General features: G+C 42.1%; 1 protein-coding gene across 6 annotated transcripts in view; it reads right to left on the bottom strand.

Annotated features, from left to right (window-relative positions):
- Positions 1 to 18,581, bottom strand: part of LOC122548458 (tyrosine-protein kinase Fyn) — a 336,794-nt gene that overhangs the window by 129,958 nt on the left and 188,255 nt on the right. For all 6 annotated transcript variants that reach the window (XM_043687161.2, XM_087983880.1, XM_043687155.2 and 3 more), the window contains 2 exons: positions 3,793 to 4,062; positions 1,115 to 1,214 (listed from right to left, as the gene is read on the bottom strand). In XM_043687161.2, coding sequence (XP_043543096.1) covers positions 1,115 to 1,214; positions 3,793 to 4,051 — 359 coding nt within the window. In that variant the 5' untranslated portion in view covers positions 4,052 to 4,062. The remainder of the gene's footprint in view (positions 1 to 1,114; positions 1,215 to 3,792; positions 4,063 to 18,581) is intronic.

The following is an 18,581-nucleotide window of genomic DNA, read 5'->3' as shown; positions in this document are numbered from 1 at the left end:
ATATCCTGTTGTTTTCCAAACGGTGAGGCAGTATCTGTTGATAAATAGACATATCTGGGGCATGAACCTTTCTTCATGGTGAGTGGTCAGCTGTTGAATACACAGATGTTGGCTCGCCAGCTGATGGCTTCCAGAATTTTCCGTTCTGCTTTTGGATCATCAGCATCTGCAATATTCGGCGATTCGGTCATGGAAAGGATCAAACTCGTCTCAGCCCCTTGGACATGTTTTAGCTTAAAAATGTGTTGCTGGAAAAGCGCAGCAGGTCAGGCAGCATCCAAGGAGCAGGAGAATCGACGTTTCAGGCATAAGCCCTTCTTCAAGATTCCTGAAGAAGGGCTTATGTCCGAAACGTCGATTCTCCTGCTCCTTGGAAGCTGCCTGACCTGCTGCGCTTTTCCAGCAACACATTTTTAAGCTCTGATCTCCAGCATCTGCAGCCCCCACTTTCTCCCTTGAACATGTTGTTTGTTTACGACTGCAGTTTCCTCCTGGAATCTCAAACTCTGCAGTCCTGAATGTGGTCATATAGTTGCATTTGGGAGGACTGGTAAAACTACAGGGGGGCGGGGGCGGGGGGGGGGGGGGGGTGGCTATGATGCACAGAAACGAATTGAATCCACAACTTAAAACCAGGCCCTTCAGCCCAACTGGTCAATGCATTCCTGAATATTTCACATAGACCTCTTGCCACTCTAATAATTCCCTGAACCCTCCTGCCACCCCATCCCTCTATTCCCTGCTCCCTTAACTTTGTGTCAAGACTTCCCTTTAAACGTGTCAGCTTCCAAGTGGCAGAGTGCTCCACATATAAATTCCTTTACTCCACAAGTTAGATTAAACAGCCGTTACCATGGTGACAGCTGGCATTAATGATTCCTTTTAATGCTTTACTTAAAAAAAATAATACTAAATGCAAGCCAACCAATGAGACACCTGACTTGCTGACTGATGGGTAATAGTTGTCTTGGCGGTAATAGATGAGGATCACACAAAGTCACTTGTGGTGTTCATCTAAACTCTACAGAAGTCTCAAGATTGGATGAAAGAAGTAACATTTCTCAAAAGCAGTGGTCTTTATCATATTGGCCTTTTTCTCTTTTTCGGTACTTACGTGTTATTAAGAATTTGGAACTTTTCGCCCTTCCTGAAGCTGAGGTCATCATCTGTTCTGGCTTCATAGTCATACAGGGCCACAAACAGGGTTACCCCAACTGGAGACAGGAAACAAAAGGGACACCCATTAGCATCAGGATCATGGCTCACAGTACTCCAAAACATCACAGCTTCTTCTGCAGTGCTCAGCATCTCCATACACAGGCAGGTTAGCCCAGCTGGGAACGGGCAGCTGATTACCTCATCTGGCTGGATGGCTGCTTGATACTGCAGAGTGACACCAACAGCACAGGTTCAGTTCCACCATCGGCTGAGTTTAACCATGAAAGTCCAATCTTCCCAGCCTTACCCTTCACCCGAGGCATGGTGACCCCCAGGGTGAACTCACCACCAGTTGTCTCTCCCTAGTGTGAGAGAGCAGCCTATGGTCTTGAAAACTTTTACCCAGGGCCAGGCCATCAAAGAGTCTGATATGAGGCTGTCAATAGAGCACTGTGTTATGACAGAAATGTTCACGGGGTAATGCCCTGCAGAGGCACTTACACCCATCTTTCCCTCAACCTCTGCCACCTTCCTCCATCACATATCCAGGGTGATCACTTAAGCAGCTTTTACGTGTTTTACTGAGTGCAGTACACCTCTAGGCCAGGCGAAAGACAAATTCGACTGACACCCAGGATTTCATTGGATCCTGCAGACAGTTTTGCAAATTTATCTTTGATTTTTATGTTGGAAGATGAGCTTCCGCTTTCTCTTTCCTAACGTTTAAAGAACAACAAACCACAAGTGCACATCATGGTCCCCTTGACTGAGCAGAGTAGGAGGCGCAGACAGCGGGAGAACTCTGCAGATTGCTCCAGCTGATACCAGGCTGAGATTAGCATAAGGATTCCAAGTTATTCTATCTGCCAAGTTTTTTGCCCTCTTGCTTAACCTTGTTAAAAGCCTCCTTTATCCCACTCTCTGTCTTCTATTAATTAGCCAATTCTCTATCTCTGCTAATAACCTAGCTCCAACATCATGGGCTCTTATCCTGCTAAGTAGTTAAAGTGCAGTACCTTATTGAATGCCTTCTTAAAAATCCAAACATATTACATTCATTGCTTCCTCCTGTTCCTGACCTCCTTAAAAGAATTCAAATAAGTTTATCAGGCACGATTTCCCCTTCGTGCAATCACACTGACTCTGCTTGACCATATTATGTATTTTTAAATGCTCTGCTATTACATCCTTTACAACAGACTTGAATACTTTCCCAATGACAAATGTTAAGATAACTAGCCTATAGTTACTGGTGTTTTTTTGCTTCTCCCCCTTTTTAAATAAAGATGTTACATTGCCAGTTTACCAATCCAATGGGACTTTTCCAGAATTGAAGAATTCCTGGAAGATTACCACCACAGAATCCACCAGCTTTGTAACAACTTCCTTTAATATCCCCGGATGCATCCCATCAGCTCCAGGGGACCTGTGTTCTCACTGTCTATATCCTTCACTGTGATACAATCAATAGTATTTGGAAAGATGTTTGAATTTCCAGTGACTGAATGGATCACACAGTAAGATTTCAAGTTTCAAGACTTTTAGTGGAATAAGCAAAGTAAAAGTGACACTGCCTTAACCATATTCTAGGCAATTACTTATAATTTAAACTGTCCGGACAATCCACTGTCTACCACTTAAAAGGTGAAACTTCTACATGATTATATTTCACCTTCTCCCTTCAGTGGACATGTCATTGCATGTTCAAATCACTCCCAATGACTTGCTTGCTTTTCCAGCTGGTTAACTTCTGATCCCTGAATACACCTTTACGATGATGGTCAGCCTGGAGATGCTTCCTTCTAACCAAAGTTAGGCAAATGTCCCATCTTCATTAAATCCTCATGAACGGAGTCTCTTCAATCTCAGCACAAACTCTCCTCCCGCCCCCCCCCCCCACCCTTCATTCTGCATGGTGAACAGTAAAGACTGGCTGCCGCTCTCTTTTCTTCGATTCTTGCTGACTGATTCTTTTCTATCAAGTTCAGTAAAACTTTGTAAAATCCTGTAAGCCCATACTACAACAGATTGCTATCAAGACTTGCCTTCTCAAAGCTCATCCCCATGGCAACATGTATCCAGTAAGAAATGTCCATTAACTGTCCTCTAAACTTCCAATTCCACTCCATCTTGAAACTAAATCGACAATTTGAAATGTAACTGGTTATAAAACCTGACATTCATAACATTTTGCTGTAATTTGGGGATGAACAGTCTATTCACCGTCACTGCAGCTGTCATTGTTTACTGGTGCAACTACCTTGCATCTCCTTCCCAATAGGACAACCTGCCTCAAGTGAATATATCGCTTTATAATTGCACTTTATCCTAGTTTAACTAGATGGATAAGTCTTACAAACTTATTGTTCTAGTAACATGAGAAGCTGCATTTATATAGTGCCTTCAAATGTAGGAAAGAATTTCATGGGTGTTCTATTAGAATACTTTCACAGCATTAACAGTAAATTATTAACAAGCCACTGGCTGCAGCACAGTAATCAAATCTTGCTGTTCACCAGTTCACACCTTTCTCCAGAGAGGGGAAAAAAGTTTTGTTTTGGTACAAGGGGTCTTTAACGCACGGGACCCTCAGGACACAATGGTAACGGATGAGACATCAGGTGTTCTCCCTACCAGTTAAGCTCCCTCCACCTCGGGTACGCAATGTTCCTGTGTGTGAGGAAGAATGTACTCCACCAAAGACGGTCAATGTTTGTCCACTTGTCCCGTGGAAGCTGTTGTAATTCGGAATCCCCGTGACGCCAAAGTTGGGATAATGCTGAGGAGAAGGGTCAGGCCCATAACGATAGCCTGGATTCTGAGGGATGGGACCAGCCCTGTCATCCACGGCTGCTTTTGTTGTCTCTTTGTCCTTGCATTGCACGCAGCCCATTATCCAAACACCTATAAAAAAACCCCAAATGAAGACGGTTACAATCCATCCAAGTGTTGACAGTTTTGACTTTTGCTACATACATACTACAGTCAGTGGCATTGAAATTTGATAAATTGCCAATGGATTTGTGGAATTAAACATTTGGTTTCCAATCTAAAAGAGTACAAATCTGAGATTGTGATGACTTCTGGTCATTTGCACTTGTTAGCGTTAGTTGGAATAGTATTATTCAATACAGGTAGACTGAAAAGAAAACATGACGAGGGTGAATTGCATTTCTTTTATTTCAAAAGTATACTTCATTCATAAAAAATCTTTATATACATACACAGTCACTAAAGTAGTTCGGTTCTAGTCTTTGCATATGGAGAAATAAGCTGAAAATGTGTTGCTGGAAAAGCGCAGCAGGTCAGGCAGCATCCAACGAACAGGAGAATCGATGATTCGGGCATAAGCCCTTCTTCAGGAATGAGGAAAGTGTGTCCAGCAGGCTAAGATAAAAGGTAGGGAGGAGGGACTTGGGGGAGGGGCGTTGGAAATGCGATAGGTGGAGGGAGGTCAAGGTGAGGGTGATAGGCCGGAGTGGGGTGGGGGCGGAGAGGTCAGGAAGAAGATTGCAGGTTAGGAAGGCGGTGCTGAGTTCGAGGGATTTGACTGAGACAAGGTGGGTTGAGGGGAAATGAGGAAACTGGAGAAATCGGAGTTCATCCCTTATGGTTGGAGGGTTCCCAGGCAGAAGATGAGGCGCTCTTCCTCCAACCGTCGTGTTGCCATGGTCTGGCGATGGAGGAGTCCAAGGACCTGCATGTCCTTGGTGGAGTGGGAGGGGGAGTTGAAGTGTTGAGCCACGGGGTGGTTGGGTTGGTTGGTCCGGGTGTCCCAGAAGAGAAAATGAGGTCTGCAGATGCTGGAGATCAGAGATGGAAATGTGTTGCTGGAGAAGCGCAGCAGGTCGGGCAGCATCTAGGGAACAGGAGAATCGACGTTTCGGGCATTAGCCCTTCTTCAGGAATGAGGAAAGTTTGTCCAGCAGGTGTCCCAGAGGTGTTCTCTGAAACGTTCCGTAAGTAGGCGGCCTGTCTCCCCAATATAGAGGAGGCCACATCGGGTGCAGCGGATGTAATAAATGATGTGTGTGGAGGTGCAGGTGAATTTGTGGCAGTTATGGAAGGATCCCTTGGGGCCTTGGAGGGAAGTAAGGGGGGAGGTGTGGGCGCAAGTTTTGCATTTCTTGCAGTTGCAGGGAAAGGTGCCGGGAGTGGAGGTTGGGTTGGTGGGGGGTGTGGACCTGACGAGGGAGTCACGCAGGGAGTGGTCTTTTCGGAATGCTGATAGGGGAGGGGAGGGAAATATATCCCTGGTGGTGGGGTCTGTTTGGAGGTGGCGGAAATGACGGGGGATGATACGCTGTATATGGAGGTTGGTGGGGTGGTAGGTGAGGACCAGTGGGGTTCTGTCCTGGTGGCGGTTGGAGGTGCGGAACTCAAGGGCGGAGGAGCGGGAAGTGGAAGAGATGCGGTGGAGGGCATCGTCGACTACGTCTGGCGGGAAATTGCGGTCCTTGAAGAAGGAGGCCATCTGGGTTGTATGGTTTTGGAACTGGTCCTCCTGGGAGCAGATGCGGCAGAGGCCAAGGAATTGGGAATATGGGATGGCGTTTTTACAGGGGGCAGGGTGGGAGGAGGTGTAGTCTAGGTAGCTGTGGGAGTCGGTCGTTTATAGTAAATGTCTGTGTCGATTCGGTCACCCGAGATAGAAATGGAAAGGTCTAGGAAGGGGAGGGAGGAGTCTGAGACGGTCCAGGTGAATTTGAGGTCGGGGTGGAAGGTGTTGGTAAAGTGGATGAACTGTTCAACCTCCTTGTGGGAGCACGAGGCGGCACCGATACAGTCATCGATGTAGTGGAGGAAAAGGTGGGGGGTGGGGCCAGTGTAGCTGTGAAGATGGACTGTTCCACATATCCTACGAAGAGGCAGGCATTGCTGGGGCCCATGCGGGTGCCCATGGCTACACCTTTGGTTTGGAGGAAGTGGGAGGATTGGAAAGAGAAGTTGTTCAGGGTGACGACCAGTTCAGTCAGTCGAAGGAGGGTGTCAGTGGAAGGGTACTGGTCGGTACGGCGGGAAAGGAAGAAGCGGAGGGCTTTAAGTCCTTCATGATGGGGGATGGAGGTGTACAGGGACTGGATGTCCATGGTGAAGATAAGGTGTTGGGTATCGGGGAAGCGAAAATCATGGAGGAGGTGGAGGGCGTGGGTGGTGTCCCGAACGGAGGTGGAGTTCTTGGACTAAGGGGGACAGGACCGTGTCGAGGTATGCAGAGATGAATTCGGTGGGGCAGGAGCAGGCTGAGACAATGGGTCGGCCGGGGCAGTCAGGTTTGTGAATTTTGGGCAGGAGGTAGAAATGGGCGGTGCGGGGTTGTGGGACTATGAGGTTGGAGGCGGTGGATGGGAGATCCCCTGAGGTGATGAGGTGCCATATAGAGAAATAAACAAATATTATAGAGTTTGACTTTCTCAATAGTTCCAACAAACCCAAAGCTTTTCTTTATAGGCTCAGAATTAAATAGCAGGGAAACAGACCCTTCTGTCCAACCAGTCCATGTTGAACATAATCCCAAACTAATCTAGTCCCACCTGCTCCTGCTAGTCCCTGCTAATCTAGTCCCTGCTCCTGGCCCATATCCTTCCATACCTTTCCTATTCATGTGCTTATCCAAATACCTTTTAAACTTTGTAATTGTACCCATACCTACCACTTCAACAGGAAGTTCATTTTGCATGCAAACCACCCTCTGTGTAAAAAAATTGTCCCCATGTCTTTTTTAAAATCTCTCTCTCTCATCTTAAAAATATGCTCCCCGGTCTTGAAATCTCCCATCCTCGGGAAAAGTATCCCTAGGATATCTTTACCTCCCATGAAATTATAAACTCTATCAGGTCGCCTCTCAACCTCCTATGCTCCAGTGAAAAAAGTCCTAATCTACCCAGCCTTTCTTTATAACTCCAACCTTCTATATTTACTTAAAGGTCCGATAACTGAACAGACCCCCATTATATTCTGGCATTAACTCCTCAGACAGTGGTCTTTCCCGACTGTGCCTTGGGGGGAGCTGCCCGGAGCTTTAGTACGTCCCTCAGCAAGTAGTCCTGGACTCTGGAATATGCCAGTCTGCATCACTTGGTCAGGGACAAATCCTTAATCTGGAAGACCAGCAAGTTTTCTTGCACCTTCTATTTCCTTTGAATATACTTACTGACACTGGACTGTGATGCAGGACTGAGATCAGTCACAACCGTATCAGAGATACTGTAACCCAGTGCACATTATCCACCATTCAATATGAACTCGTGTCTGCGTTTATTTGAGCTTTACAATGTTAAGATGAAAGCTTGATTCTGCACATACTTGTATTAAGAAACATTCTGACAGAGAAAAGTAATCTGGAACACAGCAGTGAGAATGTGCTTCGAAAACCAAATCCGAAAACGGCATTAAAGGGTGCAGGGGGTTACGGGGGAGACAAGGAAAATATAGAGACGAAAGGTCCTTTAAATGTAAGAAAAAAGATCACTTCCATAAAACACTGACAATGTTTTAACTCCTTGAAAGTTAACTTCGAAAGTCATTTTGCATTTTTAACATCAATCTACAGCAATGCGTCTGAAATCTTGGAATTCAATGTTTTTATCACTCAGGTGACAGGAATATCAGGACACTCTTATAGACAGCAGCGTGCAATGTAGATTAACCAAAGTGTGTGTCAGAGCTGTTACACACTGGAATGGAGATTATCCAATGTGTATTACAGTGCTGTTGCACACTGGACTGCAGATTATCCAATGTGTATTATAGTGCTGTCAACACTGGAATGTAGATTATCCAATGTGTATTACAGTGCTGTCAACAGTGGAATGTAGATTATCCAATGTGTATTACAGTGCTGTTGCACACTGGACTGCGGATTATCCAATGTGTATTATAGTGCTGTCAACACTGGAATGTTGATTATCCAATGTGTATTACGGTGTTGTTACTCACTGGAATGGAGATTATCCAATGTGTTTTACAGTGCAGTTACACACTGGAATGTAGATTATCCGATGGGTATTACAGTGCTGTCACACACTGGAATGTGGATTATCCAATGTCTATTACAGTGCTGTCACACATTGGAATGTTGATTATCCAATGTGTGTTACAGTGTTGTTACACACTGGAATGTGGATAATCCAATGTGTATTACAGTGCTGTCACACACTGGAATGTAGATTATCAAATGTGTATTACAGTGCTGTTACACACTGGAATGTAGATTATCCAATGTGTATTACAGTGCTGTCACACAGTGGAATGTGGTTTATCCAATGTGTATTACTGTGCTGTCACACACTGGAATGTGGATTATCCAACATGTATTACAGTGCTGTTACACACTGGAATGCAGATTATCCAATGTATATTATAGTGCGGTCAACACTGGAATGTAGATTATCCAATGTGTATTACAGTGCTGTTACAAACTGGAATGTAAATTATCCAATGTATATAATAGTGCTGTTACACACTGGAATGTAGATTATCCAATGTGTATTACAGTGCAATCACACACTGGAATGTGGATTATCCAATGTGTATTACAGTGTTGTTACTCTCTGGAATGGAGATTATCCAATGTGTATTACAGTGCTGTTACACACTGGAATGTGGATTATCCAATGTGTATTACAGTGCTGTCACACACTGGAATGTGGATTATCCAATGTGTATTACAGTGCTGTTACACACTGGAATGTGGATTATCCAATGTGTGTTACAGTGTTGTTACACACTGGAATGTAGATTATCCAATGTGTATTACAGTGCTGTCACACAGTGGAATGTGGATTATCCAATGTGTATTACTGTGCTGTCACACACTGGAATGTGGATTATCCAATGTGTATTACAGTGCTGTTACACACTGGAATGTCGATTATCCAATGTGTATTACAGTGCTGTTACATGCTGGAATGTGTATTATCCAACATGTATTACAGTGCTGTTACACACTGGAATGCAGATTATCCAATGTATATTATAGTGCGGTCAACACTGGAATGTAGATTATCCAATGTGTATTACAGTGCTGTTACAAACTGGAATGTAAATTATCCAATGTATATAATAGTGCTGTTACACACTGGAATGTAGATTATCCAATGTGTATTACAGTGCAATCACACACTGGAATGTGGATTATCCAATGTGTATTACAGTTTTGTTACTCTCTGGAATGGAGATTATCCAATGTGTATTACAGTGCTTTTACAAACTGGAATGTAAATTATCCAATGTATATAATAGTGCTGTCACACACAGGAATGGAGATTATCCAATGGGTATTACAGTGTTGTTACACACTGGAATATAGATTATCCAACGTGTATTAGTGTTGTTACTCTCTGGAATGGAGATTATCCAATGGGTATCACAGTGTTGTCACGCACTGGAATGTAGATTATCCAATGAGTATTACAGTGCTGTCACACACTGGAATGTGGATTATCCAATGTGTATTACAGTGCTGTTACACACTGGAATGTGGATTATCCAATGTATATTACAGTACTGTCACACACTGGAATGTGGATTATCCAATGTGTATTACTGTGCTGTCACACACTGGAATGTGGATTATCCAATGTGTATTACAGTGCTGTTACACACTGGAATGTGGATTATCCAATGTGTATTACAGTACTGTCACACACTGGAATGTGGATTATCCAATGTGTATTACTGTGCTGTCACACACTGGAATGTGGATTATCCAACGTGTATTACAGTGTTGTTACACACTGGAATGTGGATTATCCAATGTGTATTACAGTGCTGTCACACACTGGAATGTGAATAATCCAACGTGTATTACAGTGTTGTTACACACTGGAATGTGGATTATCCAATGTGTATTACAGTGCTGTTACAAACTGGAATGTAAATTATCCAATGTATATAATAGTGCTGTTACACACTGGAATGTAGATTATCCAATGTGTATTACAGTGCAATCACACACTGGAATGTGGATTATCCAATGTGTATTACAGTGTTGTTACTCTCTGGAATGGAGATTATCCAATGGGTAATACAGTGCTGTTACACACTGGAATGTGGATTATCCAATGTGTATTACAGTGCTGTCACACACTGGAATGTGGATTATCCAATGTGTATTACAGTGCTGTTACACACTGGAATGTGGATTATCCAATGTGTGTTACAGTGTTGTTACACACTGGAATGTAGATTATCCAATGTGTATTACAGTGCTGTCACACAGTGGAATGTGGATTATCCAATGTGTATTACTGTGCTGTCACACACTGGAATGTGGATTATCCAATGTGTATTACAGTGCTGTTACACACTGGAATGTCGATTATCCAATGTGTATTACAGTGCTGTTACATGCTGGAATGTGTATTATCCAACATGTATTACAGTGCTGTTACACACTGGAATGCAGATTATCCAATGTATATTATAGTGCGGTCAACACTGGAAAGTAGATTATCCAATGTGCATTACAGTGCTGTTACAAACTGGAATGTAAATTATCCAATGTATATAATAGTGCTGTTACACACTGGAATGTAGATTATCCAATGTGTATTACAGTGCAATCATACACTGGAATGTGGATTATCCAATGTGTATTACAGTTTTGTTACTCTCTGGAATGGAGATTATCCAATGTGTATTACAGTGCTTTTACAAACTGGAATGTAAATTATCCAATGTATATAATAGTGCTGTCACACACAGGAATGGAGATTATCCAATGGGTATTACAGTGTTGTTACACACTGGAATGTAGATTATCCAATGTGTATTAGTGTTGTTACTCTCTGGAATGGAGATTATCCAATGGGTATCACAGTGTTGTCACGCACTGGAATGTAGATTATCCAATGTGTATTACAGTGCTGTTACACACTGGAATGTGGATTATCCAATGTATATTACAGTACTGTCACACACTGGAATGTGGATTATCCAATGTGTATTACTGTGCTGTCACACACTGGAATGTGGATTATCCAATGTGTATTACAGTGCTGTTACATACTGGAATGTGGATTATCCAATGTGTATTACAGTACTGTCACACACTGGAATGTGGATTATCCAATGTGTATTACTGTGCTGTCACACACTGGAATGTGGATTATCCAACGTGTATTACAGTGTTGTTACACACTGGAATGTGAATAATGCAACGTGTATTACAGTGTTGTTACACACTGGAATGTGGATTATCCAATGTGCAGTACAGTGCTGTCACACACTGGAATGTGGATTATCCAATGTGTGTTACAGTGTTGTTACACACTGGAATGTTGATTATCCAGTGTGTATTACAGTGTTGTTACACACTGGAATGTGAATTATCCAATGCGTATTACAGCGTTGTTACACACTGGAATGTGGATTATCCAATGTGCAGTACAGTGCTGTCACACACTGGAATGTGGATTATCCAATGTGTGTTACAGTGTTGTTACACACTGGAATGTTGATTATCCAGTGTGTATTACAGTGTTGTTACACACTGGAATGTGAATTATCCAATGCGTATTACAGCGTTGTTACACACTGGAATGTAGATTATCCATTGTGTATTCCAGTGCTGTCACACACTGGAATGTGGATTATCCAATGCGTATTACAGCGTTGTTACACACTGGAATGTTGATTATCCAGTGTGTATTACAGTGTTGTTACACACTGGAATGTGAATTATCCAATGCGTATTACAGCGTTGTTACACACTGGAATGTGAATTATCCAATGCGTATTACAGCGTTGTTACACACTGGAATGTGAATTATCCAATGCGTATTACAGCGTTGTTACACACTGGAATGTAGATTATCCAATTTGTATTACAGTGTTGTTACACACTGGAATGTGGATTATCCAATGTGTACTACTGTGCTGTCACACACTGGAATGTGGATTATCCAATGTGTATTACACTGCTGTTATACACTGGAATCTGGATTATCCAATGTGTATTACAGTGCTGTAACACACTGGAATGTAGATTATCCAATGTGTATTACAGTGCTGTTATACACTGGAATCTGGATTATCCAATGTGTATTACAGTGCTGTCACACACTAGAATGTCGATTATCCAATGTGTATTACAGTGCTGTTACACGCTGGAATGTTGATTATCCAATGTGTATTACACTGCTGTCACACACTGGAATGTAGATTATCCAATGTGTATTATAGTGCTGTTACACACTGGAATGTGGATTATCCAATGTCTATTACAGTGCTGTTACATGCTGCTGTTACACGCTGGAATGTGGATTATCCAATGTGTATTACAGTGCTGTTACACACTGGAATGTGGATAATCCAATGTGTATTACTGTGCTGTTACACACTGGAATGTGGATTATCCAATGTGTATTACAGTGCTGTTACACACTGGAATGTAGATTATCCAATGTGTATTACAGTGCTGTTACATGCTGGAATGTGTATTATCCAACATGTATTACAGTGCTGTTACACACTGGAATGCGGATTATCCAATGTATATTATAGTGCGGTCAACACTGGAATGTAGATTATCCAATGTGTATTACAGTGCTGTTACAAACTGGAATGTAAATTATCCAATGTATATAATAGTGCTGTCACACACAGGAATGGAGATTATCCAATGGGTATTGCAGTGTTGTTACACAGTGGAATGTAGATTATCCAATGTGTATTACAGTGCAATCACACACTGGAATGTGGATTATCCAATGTGTATTACAGTGTTGTTACTCTCTGGAATGGAGATTATCCAATGGGTATCACAGTGTTGTAACGCACTGGAATGTGGATTATCCAATGTGTATTACAGTGCTGTTACACACTGGAATGTGGATTATCCAATGTGTATTACTGTGCTGTCACACACTGGAATGTGGATTATCCAATGAGTATTACTGTGCTGTCACACACTGGAATGTGGATTATCCAATGTGTATTACAGTGTTGTTACTCTCTGGAATGGAGATTATCCAATGGGTATCACAGTGTTGTCACGCACTGGAATGTGGATAATCCAATGTGTAATACAGTGCTGTCACACACTGGAATGTAGATTATCCAATGAGTATTACTGTGCTGTCACACACTGGAATGTGGATTATCCAATGTGTATTACAGTGCTGTCACACAGTGGAATGTGGATTATCCATTGTGTATTACAGTGCTGTCACACACTGGAATGTGGATTATCCAATGTGTATTACAGTGCTGTTACACACTGGAATGTGGATTATCCAATGTGTGTTACAGTATTGTTACACACTGGAATGTAGATTATCCAATGTGTATTACAGTGCTGTTACATGCTGGAATGTGTATTATCCAACATGTATTACAGTGCTGTTACACACTGGAATGCGGATTATCCAATGTATATTATAGTGCGGTCAACACTGGAATGTAGATTATCCAATGTGTATTACAGTGCTTTTACAAACTGGAATGTAAATTATCCAATGTATATAATAGTGCTGTCACACACAGGAATGGAGATTATCCAATGGGTATTGCAGTGTTGTTACACAGTGGAATGTAGATTATCCAATGTGTATTACAGTGCAATCACACACTGGAATGTGGATTATCCAATGTGTATTACAGTGCTGTTACAAACTGGAATGTAAATTATCCAATGTATATAATAGTGCTGTCACACAAAGGAATGGAGATTATCCAATGGGTATTACAGTGTTGTTACACACTGGAATGTAGATTATCCAATGTGTATTACAGTGCAATCACACACTGGAATGTGGATTATCCAATGTGTATTACGGTGTTGTTACTCTCTGGAATGGAGATTATCCAATGGGTATCACAGTGTTGTCACGCACTGGAATGTGGATTATCCAATGTGTATTACAGTGCTGTTACACACTGGAATGTGGATTATCCAATGTGTGTTACAGTGTTGTTACACACTGGAATGTAGATTATCCAATGTGTATTACAGTGCTGTTACATGCTGGAATGTGGATTATCCAATGTCTATTACAGTGCTGTTACATGCTGGAATGTGGATTATCCATTGTGTATTACAGTGCTGTCACACACTGGAATGTGAATTATCCAATGTGTATTACAGTGCTGTTACACACTGGAATGTGGATTATCCAATGTGTGTTACAGTGTTGTTACACACTGGAATGTAGATTATCCAATGTGTATTATAGTGCTGTTACATGCTGGAATGTGTATTATCCAACATGTATTACAGTGCTGTTACACACTGGAATGCGGATTATCCAATGTATATTATAGTGCGGTCAACACTGGAATGTGGATTATCCAATGTGTATTACAGTGCTTTTACAAACTGGAATGTAAATTATCCAATGTATATAATAGTGCTGTCACACACAGGAATGGAGATTATCCAATGGGTATTACAGTGTTGTTACACAGTGGAATGTAGATTATCCAATGTGTATTACAGTGCAATCACACACTGGAATGTGGATTATCCAATGTGTATTAGTGTTGTTACTCTCTGGAATGGAGATTATACAATGGGTATCACAGTGTTGTCACGCACTGGAATGTAGATTATCCAATGTATATTACAGTACTGTCACACACTGGAATGTAGATTATCCAATGTGTATTACAGTGCTGTCACACACTGGAATGTGAATAATCCAACATGTATTACAGTGTTGTTACACACTGGAATGTGGATTATCCAATGTGCAGTACAGTGCTGTTACACACTGGAATGTGGATTATCCAATGTGTGTTACAGTGTTGTTACACACTTGAATGTAGATTATCCAATGTGTATTACAGTGCTGTTACATGCTGGAATGTGTATTATCCAACATGTATTACAGTGCTGTTACACACTAGAATGCGGATTATCCAATGTATATTATAGTGCAGTCAACACTGGAATGTAGATTATCCAATGTGTATTACAGTGCTGTCACACACGAGAATGTCGATTATCCAATGTGTATTACAGTGCTGTTACACGCTGGAATGTTGATTATCCAATGTGTATTACACTGCTGTCACACACTGGAATGTAGATTATCCAATGTGTATTATAGTGCTGTTACACACTGGAATGTGGATTATCCAATGTCTATTACAGTGCTGTTACACACTGGAATGTTGATTATCCAATGTGTATTACAGTGTTGTTATACACTGGAATGTGAATTAATCCAATGTGTATTACAGTGCTGTTACACGCTGGAATGTAGATTATCCAATGTGTATTACAATGCTGTCACACACTGGAATGTAGATTATCCAATGTGTATTACAGTGCTTGTCACACACTGGAATGTAGATTATCCAATGTGTATTACAGTGCTCTTACATGCTGGAATCTGTAATGTACCCCACCTCAGGACCCCTCCATGTTGAGCTCTAATTAGATGAGGCACTGAGGGTGGAAAGGATACTGAAAGTGCTCTGGGAGTGAGATTTCATTGTCTGCAATGAAGGGTGACTTGGTATCGCAAGTATTGACTGAGCTGGCCTGACAGACATATCTGCTAGACTGGGCCTGCGGCAGATGGTGAGAGAACTGATAAAAGGTAGGACCAACGTGACCTCCTCTTCACTGGTCTACCTAACGTGGGTACCATGCTGTGGAGGTGCCAGTGTTGGAATGGGGAGGAGAAAGTTAAAAGGTACACCTGGTGTTGTGTGATTCTTTACTTAATATGGTACATCTGTCCAAGCAACTTTGGTGGGAGTGATCACTGCATAAAATAATTTGTAATCCAGTATGCAACCATACTGTAATACACACAAGGTAATCTATATTCTACTTTGTTACAGTACTGTACAATGAACGAAGTAATCTATACTCTGGCATTTAACAGGGCTGTGATACACAAAATAACCAAAATTCCAGTGTTTAGCAGCAGGTAGTGCACAGAAGACCATCTATCTTTCAGCATGTAACAGCATTTTTACTTGTACAAGGCAAATACTCTTTCCAGCATCTTTCTTTTTCAAAATAATTATTTCCTGTCAATTGATCAAATTAGGTATCAGATTCAAAATTCATTTACATTAGAGATAAAACTCAACAGGAAACAGCTGAAATTCAGACCTGTGAAATAACAAGGTGTCAATTATAAATCAGATTTTTAAAGGAGTGAATGTGTTCAGAAGTATGGCTTTTGTGGTATTGATCCAGTCACCTTGTCCAAGTTTTCATTTCAAATCAAAATAAAAACCATTTGTATTTCTTCACAATCTCTGGGTAATACTTTAGAGTGGAGCCGTACTTCAGCAAAGCCTCACATGCTTGAGAAAACAACCTTTAATCCCTCGATGTATAGAGGTGATTGAGGCATGCAAGGGTTAACTGTGCTATGATGAGGGTGAACTCGATTATTCATTGCTCGCTTACACTACTGCATCATGAATATCTAAGGAAATCTGGGCATTAAAAGCCAAAGTGTTACCTCAGCAATTCTGAGACATTTTATTAATGGACCAGAAATGCAAAGCTACAGATTGCTGGCAACCTGCATTGACATTCTCCAATTGCCACAAATCATTTCCTGCCCAGCAGAGAGAGAGAGAGAGAGAGAGAGAAAGAGAAAGAACACATACTGGCTCGTAGTCAGTGTTATATTTTGCTTTAAAAATGATTGGATTATTTGTCATCAGTTGTAAAACAGATGCATACACAGAATGGTTACAACACAAAAAGACTGTACAGATTTTGTTTCCAGCTTCACAATCATCAACTCAGCAGAGCTGTCCCACAAACCAGTCAAGCGACTCTCAGAATTTTAGCACACACCGTATGAGGTATCACTAATAGGAGGAAGCTTAAAGTTAGTGGTTAAGACAATACCAAACTGAAGCATGTTAGTCCTTTAGCGCGTCGTCAGTAAGGTTTCAAATTAAACTAAATTAAACAAACTAGCAACTAGAACCAGATGGTGCAAACTCAAATTCAGAAAGCACACTTTGATTCAAACTGCACTTCTCACCTCCTTGGGATCCCACAAAGGTGAAAGCATTTCACAGTCAGGAATTACTTGGACAGTGTGTTATTGTTGTGGGAGCAGACATGAGAAATAGTCACTTTTTGACAATATACCTTGAAATGCGAATTTGCCCAGATGAACAACAGAACTTCCCACTCTTGTACCTATTCCTGAAATCTTCAAAATCCACCTGGATGTACCCAAACACGTCGAGTTGAAGCAGACCAAGGGTTATTAGGTGGTTCCATTTTGTGCATACCCCTTGCCCCCAGCACTGCCATTCTAAGCCACACCTTTCAAGGCACAAACTCCTGCTGGTGGCAAAACTCCTTTCATTCCTTCACCCTTCGTTCCCATTGTCTGAGCTTCCAACGCGGGTGCCAGTAGATTATTACGCTGTGGGGTAGGAGGAAACCCAAATCAAACATTACTGCAATCCTGCTGTCATGCAAATCACTTCCCATCAGGGGCATAGGGATGGCCTTCTGATGTTCCCAAATCTCTCGCTTGCAGGTAATGAGACTAACTGCAGGAGCAGCTTTAGTGCGATGTGATTAACCTACAGGACGATTGTAGGCTGCTCTCTAACAGCTTACTATATCAACATAGTTAAATGAGCATTTACAACAACAACTCACATTTAAATTAATCCGGCCACATCGAGAATCGGCACTGAGTAGGCCATTCGGCCCATTAAACCAACTCTGACATTCAAGTTCATGGCTGATCCTAAGAACTATATTGCCACTCTCTACCCATAGCCCTCGACACCTTTAGCCTCTCAAAATCTTTTCCACTTCTTTCTCCATTTTATTCAGAGACTTGACCTCCGCAGCTTCTGTGGTAGAGAATTCCACAGCTTTACTGAGTGATGATCTTCCTCATCTCAGTCTGAAGTGGCCTACTACACACCCTGAGACTGTGAGTCCTTGTTCTGTACACCATGGCCCCATCCCCCCAATAAAAAAGCCAGGGGAAAACATCGTCCCTTCATCCAGTCTGTCCAGCCCTGTAAGAATTTTATATATCAGGGACACGTTAGCTTGGAATACATGTGCTCATCCTTAACTAAAACAGAGTCCAAAGCCACTGATGTAAATGTGGCACATATTGGAGGTGAGCAGGTAGTGCTGGAGGAGAGGGAGGTTCTGGTCAATTTTTACATCTAGGCCTCATCAGAATATTGCTACACTCCCACTACCCAAATACTGCATTACCCAAAGGTGCGCTGCCCCTCGAAGACAAACAAAAGCAAGCTCACTTTATTTCCCATGTTCAAACTGCAACGTTGCTGGAGGCCGAACTGGAGGCTCTGTGCATCATCCTTCAAGAGGAAGTCTCCGCCTTGGTAACTTGAGAAAGGAGTCAGCCATCCTTTCCTGTGGGGGCAACAATTCACTGGGAGACCAACCCAGCTACACAGCAGTGACGCAGGTCTCAGTGATCCCACGACCAATG

Source organism: Chiloscyllium plagiosum, unplaced genomic scaffold (genome assembly GCF_037043375.1).
Source record: "Chiloscyllium plagiosum isolate Xiang-an unplaced genomic scaffold, Cpla_swu_hap1 HiC_scaffold_3, whole genome shotgun sequence".
Lineage (NCBI taxonomy): Eukaryota > Metazoa > Chordata > Chondrichthyes > Orectolobiformes > Hemiscylliidae > Chiloscyllium > Chiloscyllium plagiosum.
Note: the sequence above shows the minus strand (reverse complement) of the source record. Positions and strands in the feature narration are given on the sequence as shown.